At 44.3% G+C, this 20,317-nt stretch overlaps 1 protein-coding gene across 1 annotated transcript in view; it reads left to right on the top strand.

Moving 5' to 3' along the window:
• The window catches only part of ylpm1 (YLP motif containing 1), a gene marked incomplete at its 3' end in the record, with an annotated part of 39,101 nt that extends 27,740 nt beyond the window's left edge, over window positions 1–11,361 (top strand). Inside the window, exons 22-38 of the mRNA XM_080491075.1 lie at window positions 1,543–1,684; window positions 2,653–3,087; window positions 5,303–5,377; window positions 7,269–7,302; window positions 7,541–7,577; window positions 7,675–7,739; window positions 7,814–7,888; window positions 7,981–8,036; window positions 8,108–8,216; window positions 9,175–9,297; window positions 9,407–9,507; window positions 9,822–9,919; window positions 10,000–10,130; window positions 10,623–10,696; window positions 10,789–10,872; window positions 10,955–11,122; window positions 11,227–11,361. Of these exons, the coding sequence (XP_080347201.1) occupies window positions 1,543–1,684; window positions 2,653–3,087; window positions 5,303–5,377; window positions 7,269–7,302; window positions 7,541–7,577; window positions 7,675–7,739; window positions 7,814–7,888; window positions 7,981–8,036; window positions 8,108–8,216; window positions 9,175–9,297; window positions 9,407–9,507; window positions 9,822–9,919; window positions 10,000–10,130; window positions 10,623–10,696; window positions 10,789–10,872; window positions 10,955–11,122; window positions 11,227–11,361 (1,942 nt within the window). The remainder of the gene's footprint in view (window positions 1–1,542; window positions 1,685–2,652; window positions 3,088–5,302; window positions 5,378–7,268; window positions 7,303–7,540; window positions 7,578–7,674; window positions 7,740–7,813; window positions 7,889–7,980; window positions 8,037–8,107; window positions 8,217–9,174; window positions 9,298–9,406; window positions 9,508–9,821; window positions 9,920–9,999; window positions 10,131–10,622; window positions 10,697–10,788; window positions 10,873–10,954; window positions 11,123–11,226) is intronic.
• Window positions 11,362–20,317: the final 8,956 nt, after the last annotated feature.

Below are 20,317 nucleotides of genomic sequence, written 5' to 3'. Positions count from 1 at the left end.
AGAAACCACAATCTGCAGATGAGCACATCAGCAGACTTTTCATGGTCGGGAGATCGATTGTAAAGTTGATATGGGCTGATGACGACACAGCATTTTTTTACTTTGAGGGAAAAAGTTCCTTTTCGACCATTTTCACTCTTGTTTTGAGCTTCACAATGAAAACCATCTGTTTCCTTTGGCGGGGAATGAAAGTGGGAGAAAACTTCCACATGTCCTCTTCTCTCATTTTATTTTGAAACAGCAGAATACCAGCATTAATAAACAAGCATGAAATCTGTTGAGATTCGTGTCGCAGCTCAAACTTGAACTCCAGATCGGGAGTCCGAAACCTTCATGACCAAAACAGCAGTTTGTGTGATTTTCTACCGAAACTAATTGAACCTGATAAATGAGGCTGCCAAAGTTTCATATATAAAATAGTTTTGAAACACAAACAAAAACTGAATCTGACGTTGCATTTATGAATTTTCAATTACAATTTAGGACGGTAAACATTTAATTATATTTTCAGCTGTTGACTTCAACAGTTTCATCCTTTTCAAGCATTTTCTGACAATTTTGACATTTTATGATAGAATAGAAATGCTTTAGTAATCCCAGAGGAAAATTCCTTTAAGCGTTGCTCCACACAGAATAAATAGAATCTTGACTATCAAAAATGACAGGATGAAAAAAATAAGTAATTTTGACTATTATGTTCAAGGCGTAACGATGACTAATATAAGTACAGAAAGGATGAAATGAACCAAAACGCAGCAAATACAAATTGCAGGAAGGAGTTATAGTCTTATGGTCACAGGAAAGAAGGACATTTTAATCATTTTAAGTATTTTCTAAGCTGCTGGGTTTTTTTGTTTGTTTTTTGTTTTGTTTTTTTCCATTTTTGGAAATTTTAGTCATTTTAGCTTTTTTTTTTTTTTTTTCTCCCTCATTTTAGTAATTGGGCCTTTTTTTTAATAGACTTTATCCTTCCAAGAGCTAAAGGTCATTTTAAAAATGACTGTAAACAGAATAAAAAATAAGATAAAATATTTTAGCTATAATTAAGTGAAAGTTCAGGAAGCCATTACAAAAGGGTCAAAGAGCCTCAGGTTGCAGACCTCGGCTCAAGATGCATCTATTTTCTAAGCAGCTCACGTCTGTCTTCACATACTGTCGTACCGTTCAGCGTGCTGCTGTCCACCCTGACTGACTGTGACGGTAGACGAGTCTCAGTCCGTCACAGGAGCTGAAATCTGAGCCACCGACTCGAACTTCCCTGTCTGTGCTTCTCTTCCTCCGTATTAACGTTTAGTCTGTGCTCATTCGTTTATTCTCTTCATGCTGAGATTGTGACCGCCCTCACACGTTTCAATATGTTCAGCATCTCCCCAAAAATAAATGTCATGTTTCCTTGTGTTTCGGCTGCTCGTTGGCCTAAGACGCCGTTTCCCACCGCAGGGTCTCTGCAGTCCTGGGGTTTTTCCCACCTCACCTGGAAGTCGTTGGCCTTGTTGTAGTGCGTGTTGAGAGCTCTGAAAAGTTCTGATTCTCTGCCCACAGTCAGAGCCCTCGCGTCAGCCACTCCCTCCAGGAGAGCGTGCCGGGCGAACTTCTCCATCTGGATGTAGTAAAACTCCCTGAAGTTGCTGAACCACTTGATGAGCTGGGACGTGATGCAGCGCGTGAACTGAGGGCGAGACAGGTGAGTGAGCCGATGACACGTAAAGATGGAAGAATTGTTTTTGTCTTTGTATTTCACAGCGTCAAGTAGAACATGAATAAAACCTTTGTTTCCATGTTGTGTCGTGTTTGTCTGTACATTATAGAATCAGTTTTAGGATGATGAAGCTATTTATGATCACTAGACTATAACGCTCGCTGACGTGACATGAACAACATAAACACATTCAGCATATGGAGGAATAAAAGCGTGGAGAACTTGAGCGTGTTTGCAGGAGCTTTTCTCTCCATAACTATGCTTGAAAGGCAAAACAGAAGTTCCGATTTTCTTACCTGCACATCATGGAAACACATCATCAGTACCTGTGAGCTCGGGTATCGAGTGTAGAAGAACACAAGCTTTGCTTTCTTCAGGTGGTTCGTGGTCAGACCCTCCTGTAATTTAACAGTGTTAAGGATCAAACATCTTGTTCATAACTAGACATTTTTTCTTTATAAATGAGACTTTAAATAAGTTGTGAGTCAAGATGGAGCCGCTGCATGTTTAGATCATCAGAGAGAAAGTCTCATCAAAGAGCACTGGACACATATTTGTCGTGACGGAACAGATGATTGGGGTTTTTTTTTTAACCTCAAATACAAAGAAGCAAATATTCCAATCAGATTACCCAGCCAGCATAGCCATCTCAGTAAATCTCTACAATGGAAAAAACAAACAAACATAAAAGAACAAGTACAGACAACATTGGAGAGGAAACTCTCCCTTTTGCCGGGAAGGAACCGTCCCAGAACCAGATGGAGACGTTCTGCTGCACAGGTTGTTGGGGTTTGGTGATAGAAGAGAAAACAATAGGACACGTCTCTGCTGTGGAACATTCTACTGATGGTGGAATCAGAAAAGGCACAAGAGCCTTTCTCTCTTCACAAGAGAAGATTTTTGAAGATTCTTTTCAAGGATACATTGAGAGCGTGCAGGTTTGTTTTCACCAGGCTGTCACACTCCATCTTCACGCGAGGGAGACGCAGACTTTCCAGAAGTATCGCATCCATCGGCACGTGGGTCTGCGGGCTCCGGACGGATCGGGAGTTGACCTTGGATCGTATTTTGACGGCGCTCCAGTGCGTCTCGAACGAATCCAACTTGGTTTGACGGCCTTCAGGGCATCTGTCTGCCAGACACCTGAGAGCACGGAGGCGGTCGGTGCCGGGATTCTTCTCCGGAGCCTGAGCGGCGTGCAGAGCGGCGTCCAGATGACGGTCAGCTCTCGACCTGGGCTGAAGTACCAACTTGTTGCATGGTTCCACTTCGGGCTTTTGTACGACCAGAGACAGCGCTTCAGTCTGAACATCTTGGATCTCCCCTGCAGCCCCACGACAGGATATTCTCAAACTGTCGTCTCTGCACAGCGCCGACTGAAAAGGCAGGTCCGTCTCCACTTTCCCCGCGTCGCTCGGCAGTATCTGAAAAAACGGCATGCTTTTGAAAAGGGAGTCGACGCTCCTGCTGACGGCTCTGGACAGTTCGTACTTCAAGGCGCCCGCCATGAGCTTCATTCGTTCCGGTTTGGATTGGAAGTAGTTCATCAACTTGAGCTTCTTCCATCCTTGATGTTCTTTACCTGAAGCAGTTTCACGCTCGCTGTAAGAATCGGTGGAAGCGCCGCTGTGACATGGACGAGTCTCGTCTTTCTCACCAGTTGCAGTTACTTTATCCCCGTGAGTGAACTTTGTCCTGAGATACTGTCTCTCAAACGGGCTTCGGCCCGCGGTGTTAGAGCCTCTTCCTTCCATAGGTTTCTGCCGTAAAGACGACTCCCGGTTCTTTGTTCCATCGCCGTAGATCCCAGGACAGCTCGTCATACCCTTGATGATATTTTCTACCCTGGCTCGCTTCGCTTGACGTCCACTGTTCAGGCTCCACTCGTGCCGACTGGGAGACGGGAGACTTTTTGTGCCGCCATCGCCGGATGAGTGGAGCCCCATCTGGCTGGAAAACGGCAGACTTGACCCGGCACTTCCACTGCGACAAGCCCCGTCCGGTGGAGCTTTTGTCACGCCGCCGTCTGTGTGAAAGGAAACACCTGATGCGTCTAAATCTGCTGGCAGGCTGCCGGGTTCAAACGAGGAAAGGTGCCCATCGGGGCGGGAGCCGTTTGAAGAATACATGCTTTAAGAAGTGGCAAAAACAAAGAAAAGAAGAACGTTATCAACTGTATCACGCATGATGCAAAGTTCAAATTCAGCCAATTTTGTTGAGAACAGTTTCATCTTTTAAGTAAGCATGTGGGACTAATTAGATGATTCGTGCTTTTAACTGACATTGCCTAAAGCGTAGTCGCACACACATAAATATAACTTCCATCTGAGATCTTAAATTACCACAGCAGCTATATGAAGAGTTGATAACCCACCTGTTAGTTGTCCAGGAGGAACGGAGGAGGAGGCAGCAGGTCGGAGCTTGTAGGAGGAAAAGAGGACTTGGTTATTTGTACTGGTCCGGCTTGGAACCCCTTCAGAGGATGGGAGGTGTGGTTTAGCATAGCAACCTATCCCATCCCTACCTGACTCATTACTCTTTAATTGTTAAATGAGGATTATAATTTCAGACACACTGTGCATCTGTTGTCTTAATATCGGTGTATGTAGTTTCTAATCTAAGAATAGCATTTCTCAAATTATGTACAGTGTCACAAATAATTCATCAGTGCATTTTTTACCCTGTGGGCAGAAACTGGTTGCACACAGAGAAAACCACAGTGAGCTCATAGTAGCAAAATGACTTGCACATACAAAACTGTCTAGAGATTTACAGGCTGAAATATGAAAATTCATGCACAAATTGAGTCATTTTACTGCTATAATAGATCTTTAAAAATCACGAATGCACAGGAAGAACATGCAAATGAAAGCCCATCAAACTTTTGTCAAGATTCAAAAGACTGTTTGTCCCTGGGGAAAATTAAAAGGGCTCATAAAGCAGGCAGTGCAAAAAAAAAAGCAGACGTCAACATAGTAGAATAACAAAAAATCTGAAATAGTAAGAATAGAATGAATAGAAGAAAGATGATTTGTATATATGTACAAGAGAATAGGAGATAAGAATATAGTTTAAGGTTAAAAATCTATATAAAACATGGTATGACTTGGAATCAAACCAAGAATATTGACCCATCAAATCACATGACTATGCAATAATTGACAAAAACAGAAACTACTACTTCAGTACAGTTTCAGTAACATTTAGAGCTTGTAAATGCAAAAAAAACCAACATATATATTAGGGGATTATTTTGCGAATAAAGTCGGAAATTTTGGTGTAATTTAATATTTAATTCAATTCTATTCACCTTTATTTATATAGCACCTAACACAGTCATTTCTAGGTGCTTTTAACAGAGAGAGCCCAAACAAATCCCGTTTCATATTTATCATTTTCTTATTTAAATTAAAATATGGAGCCCCAGCGTCTTTAACGAAGTGTTTGGCTGAAAGCTGTTGGCGATTGAAGTGGACTCGCCCTCACAGCGGACTCCCCCTCCTGTCCCGCGGCGGTGGTTCCTCCCGTTCTCCAGGTCGCCCCCCGCCCTCTGAGGATGGTATCGTCCAACCTCCCTCCAGCCGCCGCCTCAGTCGCTGACGGTGTGTCGTCATGTCGTTGTCCCGGTCCCGGTGTGTGTACCGGACTCTGGGCCGGTCGCTGTCAGCGGTGTGTCAGGTAGGTTGGGCACAAACAAAAAGCTTCATATTATGAAAAGAAATAACTTTGGAGTGATTTCAGTACTTGTAATGAGCCGTTTCGCAGCAGTGACGCGGGGCGTCGCCTCTTGAAGGAGCGTCGAACTGACATATCAAGTTTCTACTGAAGTTCAGATTAATGTCCTCAAAACAATCCCAGGATTTGATAAACAGCTTTTTAATTCTCCACAGCTTGAAAAGCTGCTCCCAGTGTAAACTTGACTAGATAATAAACTAGTAAACTATCTTCCTGCCTCCTGTTAGGCTGATGTTGGGGTGTCATCATGGATGTCATTCAATGATGTAAATAAGGAAAAACATTTTCAATTCTTCTCAAAACACTTTTTCATGTCTTAATGATATGTGAAACCTACTTCAAATGAAAGAATATTGGGGTGTTTTGTCCCTACAGGTCGAGAGCAGAGAACACTGTTCTCATAAACGTTATCATAGTTAAAGACGTATAAAAACACATTTCTTTAACTTTCTGCGTTAATTGTTTGAGATCTAGTACAACATCAAATATAGGAAAAGTAAATACATTTCTATAGCACCATTCAGACACACACAGTTCACACTGCATTTCAAGGAAATACAAGAAAAGTGAATTATGAAAAACATGAAAAAAAAAAAATGATTAAGAAACACATAGAAATTACAAGAAAATAAGTAAAATCTATTGTTTAATGGAAAGCCGAAGTAAATCTCAGTGTTTTAAGTCATTGGTATGAAGGAAGTGAACGTGTCAGCCGTGCTCATTCATTCAGGAAGTTTCTTCCACGGATGATCGACGTAGGAACTAAAAGCTGCTTCACCTTGTTTGCTTCCCACTCTGGGAACACTTAAAGACCTCATGCACACGACAACCGCAGAGCTGTCCCCTCCGCACACGTCTTTACGAACACAGTCATGAGCTCTGTGTAATATAGTCCTCTGCATTCAGACTCCCTGAGATCACAAAGGTCTTAACTTTCAGTTTTGATTGACTGTCGGCTCTCTGCGGTTCCTCCTTTTGCCTCCAACCTTTCCTGCTGAGGATTCGGTTCAGATCTTCCAGCCCCACCCTCACCCTCGTCAGCCGGGGCGGCTCCGGTCACGAGTGGTTTCACCAGACAAACATCCCCTTTAAAAGCAGGCTGAACTCGACCAGCCTCTTATTCTGAAGGTCCGGCCGCCGCAGAGTAAAATCAACCGTCAGATGACTCATACGACCGGATGGAGGGGCTTTACTGCAACTCTGCAAAATGTACAACTTTCTTCTGAGAAGGAGAAAACAATCAGGAACAGATATGATCCCTCTGTCACCGCATCATTACAGTATCAGTATCAAGTGTATTAATGTAAAAACAAAGAAACTGCCTATTTGGCATCATTGCTTCCTTTTCTTATGTATTTTGTGGCATTTTAGACGATTATCTAAACAAAAGCAGACATTTGAAGATGTCCTCATGACAGTCTTAAACTTTTAATAAACCAAACACTTTTGATCGTATAATCTAAATCCGGTGTCCAAATGCAACGATAGTTATGTTTGGTCTATTTCTTTCTGTATGGAAGGGTAAATGGGTTATTTTTAGTTTTGGCGCACAGCAGCAGGTTTTCCGTCGTCTCCATGGAGACGGAGCCCAAAGTGTTTTCAGGAACTCTCCGCCACACATTCGGCGCATTTTCAAAAAGTTGCACCTTGGGAACCGTTTTCACAAAGTAGTGTCGTAATTGGCACCGACCACCGCGGTCATCTTCTTCTACGTCTTTACAACAAAATTCAGGTCATTCGTGTGTCATCTTATTGAACCAGAACGTTTCCGTACAAAGTCTCTTCATGTTGAACAAAAACTGGAGGGACTTGAAGGATTTGTGTTTCTCTTCAGGCCGGCGACGTTTTCGTAAAGCAAAGTGTCTCCGGTGAGTTTCTCTTTCTTCTTTTCCCCGGATGTCAAAGCCTCTGTCGTGGCGTTACCTGTACCGCCGTCTCTAATCCACGGTTGATAAATAAACATGCGTCACGAGTGGCTCGTCCTCTGGAGGATCACTGACGCTTGTTCACAAGTCTGAGGAGCCGACAAGTGGTTAACTGCAGCTTTCAGACAACTCCAGATGCTGCCCTTTTTTAAATTTATTTGTATTTTTGTTCCCGTTTCAGGCCGCTCGGCGTGCAGCCGGCTTGTTTACAGTAAAGCGTAAGTGATCTTCCTTTATCCCTTTTTGTAATCTGAATGACCTGAGCTTGTATCAGCTTTGACAATAATCATGTTTTGTTGTATTTGTGAATTCTAGGCGTGAATTCCTGCCAAAAGCAGAGGTCCGCCACGTCAGATACTTCAAGACGTCTGCCATTCGCAGTACGTGTCCCAACCGTTTTCAGTATTAACGGAGCCGTACTCGGTGTTTGACGCTTTTTATTTTTTTTGCTCAGGGGATGAATTGATCACGGTCAACACTCCTGCGTTTGCAGAATCCGTGTCTGAGGGGGATGTGAGGTGGGAGAGAGGTTCGTATTTGTCAACACGTCTCCCGTATAACCTCTTTCAATATCCAGTACCTGGTTAAATAAACATGTTTTGTCTTCTTGCGTTTCTTTAGCGGTGGGCGACTCGGTGGCGGAGGATGAAATTGTGTGTGAAATTGAGACTGACAAGGTAAAGACGAGCCTGAAGTCGGCTGCGAGTCGATGCGTTGAAAAGACTTACGGGGAAACTGTTTCTTCCAGACCTCAGTGCCGGTTCCCGCTCCAGCATCCGGGGTGATCGAGGAGCTCCTGGTGGCTGACGGAGAGACGGTGGAAGCCGGAGCACCGCTCTTCAGACTGAGGAAGGGAGGTTCGTGTGATTAGATTAGATTAGATTAACCTTTATTAATCCCACAAGTGAGAGGTTTTAGTGTCACAGTAGCAAAGTGGACAGCAGATGTATACAAAAGATATATGAATAGGTAGGAAATGTGAGCATCCAAACAAAACCAGAATACATTTACTCAAAATCTCCTCGGCAGAAATAAATATTACATTTTATTTCAGGGGCCACAAACAATTTCATCTCGGCCAGTGAAATGTCGCCATATTAACCTTTAAATTTGAACTTTAACGTTTTTCTTTGTGGCGAATACATGATGGAAAATGTCTATTTTTACTAAACCAAATAATTACAGTGGAAAATTACTACAATTTCAATATGAAGCCAATTTTAATGAAACCTGGTGGAAAATACAGTGAAATGTTAAAAAAAAAAAAAAAGAAAGAAAAAAAAAAGCTGTTGCATTCTGGGTGTTTTTACAAACTCACCCCGACAGCGTGGCTTTGAGGCTAATACCAGTTTGTTATCTTTTATGGCAGCAGCCCCGACATCCCAGCTCAGGTCTCAGTGTTGTTTTGTCTGCTACTCTTCTGTTTAAAAGAATAAATGTTTACTATTTTCTTGGTGTTTTTTTTCTCCAGATTGGAGCTTCTTTCAGGCGGCTTTTGGCCCACAGGCCTTATGTTTGACTCCCCGGGTGTATTTAGACATTGAGTCATCGTTGTGTTGCTTAATGTCATAATGTGTAACAGTTAATCCCATAAGATGATTTCCCTGATAGCGCAGCGTCTCTGAGTCGCCTCATTGATCGAAAACAATCCAACGGAGTTCATGAGAAGCCAAGCTGACGTCTTCGAGTTTCAAAACTCTAAATCACTTATGAAAATCTTCTGAATATTATCACAGTGCTGATTTCTACAGACATCAAATGTGTATTTTATGACTTGTTATCCTCATATAGTTTAAGTCTTTTCTTCCCTCTCAGATGCTCCTCAGGCCAAAGCCTCTCCTCCCTCCCCGGCTGCAGCCGCCCCCCCGCCACCTCCTCCCCCTCCAACTCCCGCTGCGCCTCCTCCACTCCCACTCCACACTCCTCAGGCCAGGCCAGGCGAGTCTCCTCGTTTACATCAACATGGCGACTCACGGCGCTGTGTGGCCATTTTGTATCTCACTGGTTGTTACTTTCTCACCTGGGTTGTGTTTTTTTTCTTGTGTAGTTTCTTCTGTGAGGCCCACGGTGGCGGCTCCAGCAGCAGCTCCAGCAGCAGCAGCTCCAGCAGCAGCTCCAGCAGCAGCTGGAAGCAGAGGAGAAAGCAGGGTAACATCAAACAGATCTGTCTTCTTTTTTTCCCCATCTTACTGCTTCTGTAAGAGGATTGAGCCTCATTCTGTAGATGAGGGCTGTCGGGCTCATGGTCATCAGCCCAAACTGATTTCAGGGACGAGGAAATACAGGGAACAAAATGCATACATGTAGTTTTATGTAGTAGTAAAATAACAATTCCCCAAAAAATAAAATAAATGACATGATACCCAGTATTTAAGTAAGAAACCCGTGAGCTCATCCTGGCAGTCTTGTGTTGGACCCCCTGCCGTAGACGACCACACATGGAGGTAGTTTGTTCTGTGCAGGTGAAGATGAGCCGCATGAGGTTGAGAATCGCTGACAGACTGAAGGAGGCTCAGAACACGTGTGCCATGCTGACCACGTTCAACGAAGTGGATGTGAGGTGAGAGGGATTCAACCCAGTTGACGTCTCATTAAGTTTCTCCACAAACGTCGTACCGAATGTCTTTCCTTCCGCTGCAGCAACATTAAGGAGATGAGGACGATCCATAACGAGGCTTTCATAAAGAAGCACGCCGCCAAACTGGGCTTCATGTCACCGTTTGTGAAAGCTGCCGCTCACGCTCTGATGGACCAGCCTGCTGTTAACGCCGGTACGACAACACACACAGTCGAAACTAGAAACTCTGAAACGATGTAGTTTTCACATTCGGCCACTAGTGGGTGCTGTTGGTTATTATTGTGATGAACCTACACACGTGTGTGCAGAGAGGTTGCATTTTCCGCCATTTCCGTGGAGATGGTTACATGGAGAAAGTTGAGTTTTCTCCTGTTTCCACGGAAACTGAGCATTTTTAAAAAGTTGCATTGTCCCCCATTTCCATGGAGATGGGGTCAAAGCATTTTCAAAAAGTTCCGCTTTGCCCCGTTTACATGGAGACTGAGTAAGATTGTCTTCAGAAAGTTGCATTCTCCACCCCCGTTTACGTGGAGACAGTCGGAGCATTTTTAAAAAGTTGGGTTTTCCCTCGTTTCTTTTTGAATTTGCCTTTCCAGGTGCTCTGAGCGCTGTTGTCATGTAAACGGGTCCTAAAGTTTCACGCCACGAGGCAAACGCAGAGTCACCTCTCCTTTCTTTTCTACAGTTATTGACGAGTCAACCAATGAGATCATCTACAGAGATTACGTAGACATTAGTGTTGCTGTGGCAACTCCAAAGGTAAGATTGTTTAATTTTTTGTTTTCCGATCTGACTCTTAAATGCACCTGAATCAAATCAGTTGAACCAGTTTTCACCACTTTTCGATTCAGGGCCTGGTTGTACCGGTGATCCGGAACGTTGAGACCATGAACTTTGTGGACATTGAGAAAGCCGTTAATGCTTTGGGGGAAAAGGTAAAAAAAAATCTGCATGCGGTGGATGACGTGACACCGGGGCGTCCAGAGATCATGTTTCTGAGCGGAAACTTATTTGCAGGCGCGTAACAACGAGCTCACGGTTGAAGACATGGACGGAGGCACGTTCACCATCAGTAACGGCGGCGTGTTTGGCTCCCTGTTTGGGACGCCCATCATCAACCCTCCGCAGTCCGCCATCCTGGGAATGCACGGCATCTTCGACCGGCCCGTGGCCATCAACGGCCAGGTGAGAAACATTTCACTCGCTCCTAAGGACTGAAGAATCACACCCTTAGACTCGTACATTCACCTGAAATGCTTCTTACCTCTGACACCACTGTGCTCCGGCAGGTGGAGGTCCGGCCCATGATGTACGTGGCGCTGACGTACGACCACCGTCTCATCGACGGGAGGGAAGCCGTCACTTTCTTACGCAAGATAAAAACAGTGGTTGAAGATCCGCGGGTGCTGTTTTTAGACATGTGATGTTTGATGTAACATACGAGCCATATTTCACGGCTGGGGGGGGGGGGGGGGGGGGTGTTCCAACACTTTGCCCTTGACTGCATGTCGTTACCTGTAGAGGGAATTATTCCAGGCAGCAGTTTGGTTGCACGACTTCCTCCTCCCTCCTTGTCAGTTTGGGCTCCTGAGACACTTTTCCCTCATTGGAGCCAAACGGGTCGGTTCCAGATGTTCACACAGGTTTGTAGGTTTTCTTGTCTTGCTGCTGCACAAATTAACCAGAAGGCAAGAAACTAGTCGTCAAGCGGACCAGTTCCATGTCGGCAGTCTGATATAACTCAGATTGTTTATATTCAACTTGTTTTTTATTGTTCTTCAGGTTAATCCCCATAGATTTCGCTACCAAATACACTCATGTTCGTCCTTTTTATTAGCTGCTCTTTTTATATAATTTGTTGTTGCTTTGTTGAGCTCTGGGCAATATGTTGGGAGAAGAAAGCTTTTCAAAATGCACTCTTTGGGTAAGTTGAGCTATTTTTATTCAGTCTTGTGTATGAAATGCTTTATATTTATATCATTCCAAACAATAAACTCAAGAATGTTATCTACTTAAAGCTTATGTCTGTAATTTGTGTGTGTATATATATATATATACACTAAGGACTTTGACTGAAACAAGTTATGATTTCCCTTTAAACTTGACTATTATTCCAAAAATATTTGTACGTGTAGGAATTATAGAAACTAGATATTCCTGATGTGCAAACAGTTCTAATGATGTTTACCAAAGTATTTCTAATGTTCGCTGATGGTGCTGTCTGAACGATCAGCTTGGTCTCACTCTGCTCACCGTCCTTCAGATTTAAAATCTATGAATCTTCCTGCGCTGATGAGCGACTGTGAAACACACGAGACGTCATGTCAGGATAACTCATATTCAGGGTTTGACCCCGTCCGTCTGTCCTCTCCTTCTCTATCGTTTTAAAATCCAACCGGACCAGCAGAAGGTCTGGTTCTGCAGGTTTCTTCTTGTTTGGTCCATTTTCTCCTTCCCACCGTCTCCTCTTGTGGCTCGTGTGGAATTGTTGGATTCTTCTCAGTAAAAGTTCCGTGAAATGAATTTTTACTCGTGGAAAAAGTTGCTTAAGTCACGGGAAAATTTATTGATTAATGATATCGGATATATCAGTGAAGACTTGAGGTTCACTCTCTCTGCAGCAGACAGACCAAACATCCCGGGTTGCCTTTTCCAAAGTGGCTCGGCAAAACGGTGACGGCAGAAAGGGAAAGCGGCCGGCTCAAGGCGCCGGGCATCTTCCTGGCCGATCTTGGTGGAAACACTTTATCTTGTGCCAGATTTATTTTGTCGGCGGATCCGGCGAGTCGTGTGCCAGCGGTGGATCTTCAAAGCCTCATTATCCGGCCGGGCCTCTCGAGGAGCGCCGGATAATGGGATCGTCTCTGACGGAGTCTTGAGGGTTGCTTGGCCTCTTCTCTCCCACTCCACGAACACAGGCTCGAGTGTGCGCAGCTGTGTACGATGCCTCTTCAGTGTTTCTGTTTACTTTAATAATCGCAGGCGGAAAACAATGGCCCCGGGATGTACGTCTTTGTTTGCTTGCCAGCACCTACACAAACGTCTCAACGACGCTGTTCGGAGCGAAAACACCGACTTCATTATGCAAACAGGAAAAAATGAAGCATTAGATTACCATGAGAATACTGGAGGTTCTAATGGGCCCGAATACAGCAAACAATAACACAAGGGCTTCTTTAATTTAATTATTTACTTTTGCTACAGCTCAAGATTCCATTAGCGCTTCGGTGATCCCGTTAATTGGCAGCGTGTGCCAGCGGGTGCAGAGCTATCTGAAGGGCTTGTTGGCAGGTTTTTGTTTTGTCTTCGAAATTTGGCCAAATCTCTGAATTTCCAATTGGACTGCTCAATAAGATGTGGGTTTTTAAGTCTTTGTGCCCATTCAGATAAAGATGGCTCATTAGAAATTGGCAGCAGGCTGTTTGTTTTCGTCAGGAAACATCAGAGAGATAATTTACCTAAATTATTCTGTTATTTTTGTCTTGTCTGTTAAAAAATAAAAAAAATGAAAGCTCATTATGTGACGAGTTGCGGTTATTGAGATGTAAGTGCTTCGAGTTTGAGCCTGAAAAAGTTCCACGGAATGTTCCAGAACCAACTGGGGCTACGTTCACCCTGCAGGTCTTGACGCTCAATTCTGATTACTTGCCGAGATCCATGATCGTGATGCGACTTCCATCAGACTGCAGTGTGAACGGCGTCAAAGTGACGAAGGAGAGTCACTGACTCAAAACCTCGCCATTTTCCCCAAAATAAATCTTGTCACTTGTCTTTCATGTCTGCTTCTTCTATTTTTTTCCCCCTCACACATTTTGCCGTTGCGTCCGCCTGTAGTGTGACTGTAGCCTCGGAGCCTCCTACAGTGTGAAACTCCTGAGGTACAAGGGTTCAGCGGAGGGATTCAAACCTGCAAACCGATGGCGGGCGTTTCCCCCGTGGGCGGCGAACCAGCCAGGTCCGCTGCTGGGTGCCAAACCCAATTTTGTTCGGGGGTTTTCTTTACAGAAAGGTTCCGCATTCACACAGCAGCATTTTGAAAACGATGTCCGTTTACCGGAGGTGGGAAGTAACGGACGACATTTAATTGGGTTACTGTAATTGAGTAGTTTTTTGTGTGTGTACGTTTTTGGTCGTTTGAAGCTTTTACTTGAGTTTGCTTGTTTAAAAGTAGTGTCCTGAGCTACATCTTCAATAGTGTATAATTTAATTATTAAATTAATGTCTTCAGAGAATTTTGCTCTGGATGTAGTTTTGTGTCAAGCGCCGCGAAACACCATCGAGATTAAGCACTTCCTCTTATGCCGACTGTTAATGTCGGAGGCTTTAATTTTGAAATATCCAACAGGAACACCGTGGCAGGAGGAGCTTAAACTCACTAAAATCACTTTTCACTCACGGTTGCAACATCACACAGTAGAACCTCTGACCAGCGACCCGGCAGGAGCGAACAAATCATCGTCCACGGTCACGTTTTAACTGTAACTCACCTTAATGAGCAGAAAAACTGACGAATGTGAACCACTGGCAGGTTTTCCTGGTAAATTTCCAGCTGAGCCGACATTAAAACCACCCAATTACTTGGGCTGGACCCGAATACCAGAATATTGGGTTGTTGGGGTGTTGAGATGTGAATAATCCTCCTGCAGCGCAGCGCTAGTCTGTAGGTCCTCTCGGCTTCACTTTCAATTTTCACTTTAATTCACCAGGGGAGTCAAACATGAGGCCCGTGGACCAAAACCGGCCGCAAAAGGCTCCAATCCGGCCAAAACACCAAGTAAAGCCCGGGTCACACGGCAGGATAATGAGGCTGATTTTGGCCCCGATTCTCCCGTTCCGACAATCTTAAGGACGCTCAGATCATCATAAGATAATCTTATCAGATAATCCTGCAGTGTGTGGTGTGTTGCTGCTCTCGTCGGCTCAGAAGGATGTCGGGACCGCTCCGATCTCAAATCAGGGATATTCAACAGGTTGGATTGTTTTGGCCCGAGCTCTCATGGTCTGTGGTGCCCCCCCCCCGAGGGGAAAACGAGCACGAGCCTGTTGACGGTGACGTGTAGCCAATCAGAAAGCGAGGTGACGTAGTGGCGAGGAAACGCCGGACCGGACCGGACCGACGACCATGCTCCCGATGTCTCCACTCCTTTCTTCTTCTTCTTCTTCTTTGATTTCTTAACGGCGGATGGCTACTCCACTCCTTTGACCAACGGCTCTTCTTTTTAAAAGGTGTTTTTTCTGATTAAAAACACTCCACAAACCATCGCCAATACATCCTCTCCGTCAGCCATGTTTGTTGACGTCTGGAATCGCGTTTGATCTCGAGAGGTTTTGCGAGATTTCTGATCTGGGGATGTGAAATCGGTTGGTGTGTTGATGTTGCCGTGTGGCTGCACACCACACACTATACGACCAGAACTGTAAAAACCTGGGATTATTTATCACCGTGTGTGTGTGTGTGTGTGTGTGTGTGTGTGTGTGTGTGTGTGTGTGTGTGTGGTCTCTTAAGTTTGCGAAATCTGCCGACAATTTTAAAATCCTGCCGAGTGAACCAGGCATAAGGAGGTTATATAGGATTAATAGGAGTTGGGTTTTTTTACACTTCACTGTATTTTGCACCAGAATGTTTAATTTAAAATGACTTTATGTTGAGATTGTCGTCATTTTCATTAGTAGTTGTGTGATCTTACAAAAATATAGACACTTTCATCGTTTCATGTGCGGCACAACAAAGAAAAACTTTCAAGTGTAAATTTAAAGCAATATTTCACCGGCCCGGCCGACTCGAGGTGAAGCGTGACTGCATTTGGCCACTGAAGTGAAATGTCATTAACACTCCCATGGTGCATTGCAGCACAACAGTTCAGTCCTTGCAATCGGCTCAGCGATGTTACTACATGTTATTTGACAGGTAGATTTGATAAGTTTCATATGAAAGAATAACATAGTTTGGTCTTAGAAACATGGTGACGGTACCTGAATACTCGAGGTTAAAGTCACAGCATCTGTGACGTCGACCATTTTGACTTATTGATTTACAGTTTTACTGCCATTTAATTTATGAAGCTGTAGCAGCCGCCATGCCCCCCGACATTTTATTCTTGACATCGTCTTTCACAATAAACCTGTCGTCCTCGTTTTGTTGCAGAAATACTTCCATGTCATCGGTCACATTTTACAAAATGTTTGAACTTACACTCACGTGTTCCCAATAGAGGTGCACCCCCGAGGCCTGCAATCGCACACTACACGTCTTTTGGGAACTACATGGGAAGTAACTTTTACTCTGACTATGTTTTATATGAGCTGCTTTTTACTTTTATTTTAGTAAATATTTAGACCAGAACTTTTACTTGTACTTCAGTAGAATGTTATCAAAGTATTTGTACTTTTACTTGCGCAGAATATTTTAGTACTCTTTCCACCTCTGCTGTTTACACATAAAGGACAGGAAGGCTTGTAACAGTAGGAACTATCGTGAGTTATGTGACGCTACGGGGACGAGTTAGTGTGCGACGCCTGAGATGCCCGACCAAGCTGAATGTCGCCGCACGTGAAGAAGCGCCGAAATAAAAGTTAAACACCTGTTGGGTGGAAATAAACTAGTCTGGAGTTTTACTGGAAGCAAGGCGGAGATTGTGGACCCTCCACACGAGGACGCCGTTTCATGTAAACGCATGTTAGTCAACACGGCGCGGCGTTTTAGGAGCCCGAAACTTCTTCTAGAGTGGGGAAGTTTTTAAAACGCTTATTGGCTTTGAGGTGTGGATGGACAAGACGCACCTATGATGATGTCACCCTTTTAATAAAGCCACATATTGGATTTCTGTCTTCTTCCAGTTTTTGGTGTATTTCTGGTGCAGTTACAGCACCACCTAATGGCCTGGCATACGTACTACATTGTTTTGAGCCATGGTCTTAATGACGTGTGGACGGAATTTTTTTAAGAACAACGTGGAGAAAAAAAGATTGTTTTGGCTGGTGTGTACAGGACCTTTAGGAACGCTGAAAAAAATGTAGTTATTCTACTCGCGCATGTGAAAAAGAACTACTGTAGTTTCTGGACTATAGGCCGCTACTTTTTTCACACGCTTTGAACCCAGTGGCTTAAACAAAAACGGATTTATAGATTTTAAAGGCTTCATGCCTTCAATACATTGGTGATATGTTCAGGTGCATCACGTAACTCTGACCTTTCTTTTTTTCTTTATAAATTTAGTGGGTGTGGCTTATATTCAGGTGCTCTCAATAGTCCGGAGATTACGGTACTTACTCCATACGTCATGCGCACTAGCAGCGTTTTTAAAAAAGTTGCGTTTTCAGTGTCTCTGAGCACCGTTGTCTGGTAAACGGTGACAAACTCTACCCTTACTAAACTGTTTCACAAACTTTCTCACTTCAGTGCCGATGTACCTGGTTGTTATTTGCGTAAACTGATGAACAACGTCATGAACGTAACATTGTTGAGTATGTCCTGATCAACCTGATCACAGGAAAACCTCCAGAATCCCAAAGTGGAATAAATATATCAAACGGAGTTGGACAGTTGGTGTGAAAGGAGCGTGCGCCCCTCCCCCGGTGACCCCACAACCGCAGCAGGTACAAACTGTTTAAACTTGACAAAGAGCAGATGCGGCTGAGGAGGCGCCGTGTGTTATTGTGTCCTTTGTGGCTACCACCTGATGGAAATCACACCTTGAGACAATTCACCAGCACGCCCTCGATAACGCCACGCCGCAGGGCACTGCATGAGTAACGGTGAGCATCCATATTCATCATCCTCTGTTTTCCGTCTGCAGGACGATTCATTCAGAGCTCACCAGTGTGGCCGAACAACCAGCCTGCATCTGGCGCCATTCTTCCTTTTCCCTCGGGCCCCTTTGATATGGACGCCGGCGCTCTTCTTCTCCCGCCTCCCGTCCTGTTGTCATACCAGAAGATTGTTTCTGGACGGAGAGAATGGGGCAGAGGACCTGAATCGCAGCCTCGGTTGGTGCAGCTGGTTGGGGGTCAGAGGTCAGAGCAGTGGACCAGACTTGATGTGGAATGAGGTGAGAATGTGAAAATCAGCCAGTCGGACACAAAAAAAAGAAACTTATGAGGCCAAACAGATGGGAGGGGAAAATATCTTCTTCACGTCACGCAAACTGACTGCAACAAAGAGAAAGAGGTGAGATCGACATGGCCTCCGCTGACTCGTGAGCAAAACCAGAAAGCGTTACTATGGCGCTGTGTTTGGATCATTCAGAACGGAGGCGTCGGACATGTGGCCGGGGGCATAAACAACAGGGTCCACAGGAAAAACTTGGTGAAGAGAGCAGCGCAATGCACAGAGGAACTTCATCCAAAACAGTTGAAAAAGCAAGACGGTGAATTTAGGCCTCACCACAACGTGAACAGTCGTTCTGCACATGCTCAGTAGACGGAGAACCAGAACAATATTTTGCCTCCAGGGTGTCGTGACTCCCGGTCCAGATTCTCCTGAGGCCTGAACCACCAACCCTGATCAACATATCCAGAGTCTCTCTCTGTTTCCTGGGTCGACTCATCCTGATCACCGTTACTACCAAGCAGGTTATCAACTCGCTGGTTCAACCCAGACCTACATGTGCACGTTCACGTGAAAGGGGCGGAGTTTGCAGCGTCTGACCAATCACACACGGGGAAATCCTGCAGGGCAGTTTACAGATTACCGAAGGAGCAGTTATTCTCTGAGATTATGAAGAATTAAAACACATCCAGCAGGTTAAAAGCAGCACTGCTGCTGCAGCCAAAGCCAGAACATCCCTCTTAATGCGTGACTTCATCAGACTGTACGATATTAATTCATCTGCGATATAAACGGACGGCACTGTGATCACTGTTTCACAAACATAAAAGCATAAATAAATGTTAGTGCAGTTCTGTCAGCATCAGCGATATTATTAACCTCATTATTCTAGATCAACCCTCGTGGAGATAAACAGACCTGGAACAAGTCAAGAAGAAAAACATCCTTCAAAGCTTCAGATTTATTTTATGTCAAAAAAGATCGTTCTAAATTAATTTCTCCGCTCCGCTGCAGTTCAGCCCCGAACCTGCGTACCAATCACCATCATTTAAGAATGGGTGGGTCAATTTCCAAGAGATCTGATTGGTCAGGAGGCGGAGCTCTGACCTCTTGTCGAGAACATATCCTGCTGAGCAGGATAGACTTTCAGTGTAAATTACCAGGGTGATTTATCCTGGTGAGAAGTGAGCGAGCCTTGTAGTACAGAAAACCCAGAGTTAATCCTTGAAGTTATCTCCATAAGAGAAAATCTGGCGTCGTAGTACAGGCCTCAGGACTTCATACTTTTATAGTTGACAGTCACAATAAAAACAATTGAAATGTTGACATGTGAACTTAGAGTAAAGATTACTGTGTGTAAAAACTGAACAAAAATGATAAAATGGTCAAATAATTAAGCATTAAAATGCAAAAAAGTTAAATAATTACAGGTTAAAATGCAAAATGACTGAACCAGAAATTATCAAGGCCCTGATTACACGACAATGTTTCACGTGACAACACCTAATCCGTTAAAAAGGAGTGCGTTTACACTGCAGCAGCGGACACAGAGACAATGATGTTGTGAGTATGCCGCGCCACAGGAGGGCGCTGTTGCTTGATTTTGTAATGAAACTACACAGACGTGTGTGCAGAGAACAAGACACTATAAACGTGAAGAAAATGGAGCGCACCCGACATCCGCATGGACTGATGAAGCATCGGATGATATCAGGGGTGAGTCTCAACTATTAAACTACTGATATGGACGATAAAACTAGAATATAGACCGCGGGTCGTACCACTGCGCGGCCGCCATGTTTGTTTACAACTGAATGAGCAGGAGGGAGGGGGAGAGTTGCGCATGCGCAGTAACAGGCTCTATAGCCTCCATCAGTCTCCGCAGGAGGGATTTGCGCCGTGAAGGAATCTTTCCACTTTGGGAGCCGAGATAAAAACTTTGCAGATACAGTTCATCCAGACACTGGAGTCGTGTAAACAGGCCCCCCAAAAGTGAAGAAAGTTTTGCGGATACACTCAAATTTGTTGTCGTGTAAACGGGGCCTAAAAAGAATAACTTATAGTAAGTTTTTGTATTACTTCTGTTGCTTTGTTTTTCTGTATTTTTCTCTTCTTTCTTATTTTTCTCTTCTTTTGTGTTGCTGACAGACATAAATCTTCATTCCTGAATCCGTGTGGAGGAACTCTGCTCCGTTCCTGGGGAAACGTTTTGCTCCAGTGGTGATCCAGACTGACCTGTACTTTATGTATCCTGTGTTTCTCCCGTCAAACTTCCTGAAACAACCAACTGAGCTGGTGTTGATCCGCGGGTACGTTGCCCTCCTGCACGCCAG

Source organism: Lipophrys pholis (assembly GCF_963383615.2).
Source record: "Lipophrys pholis genome assembly, chromosome: 21".
Classification (NCBI taxonomy): Eukaryota; Metazoa; Chordata; class Actinopteri; order Blenniiformes; family Blenniidae; genus Lipophrys; species Lipophrys pholis.
The sequence above is the reverse complement of the archived record's forward strand: the minus strand, read 5'-3'. Positions and strand labels throughout refer to the sequence as shown.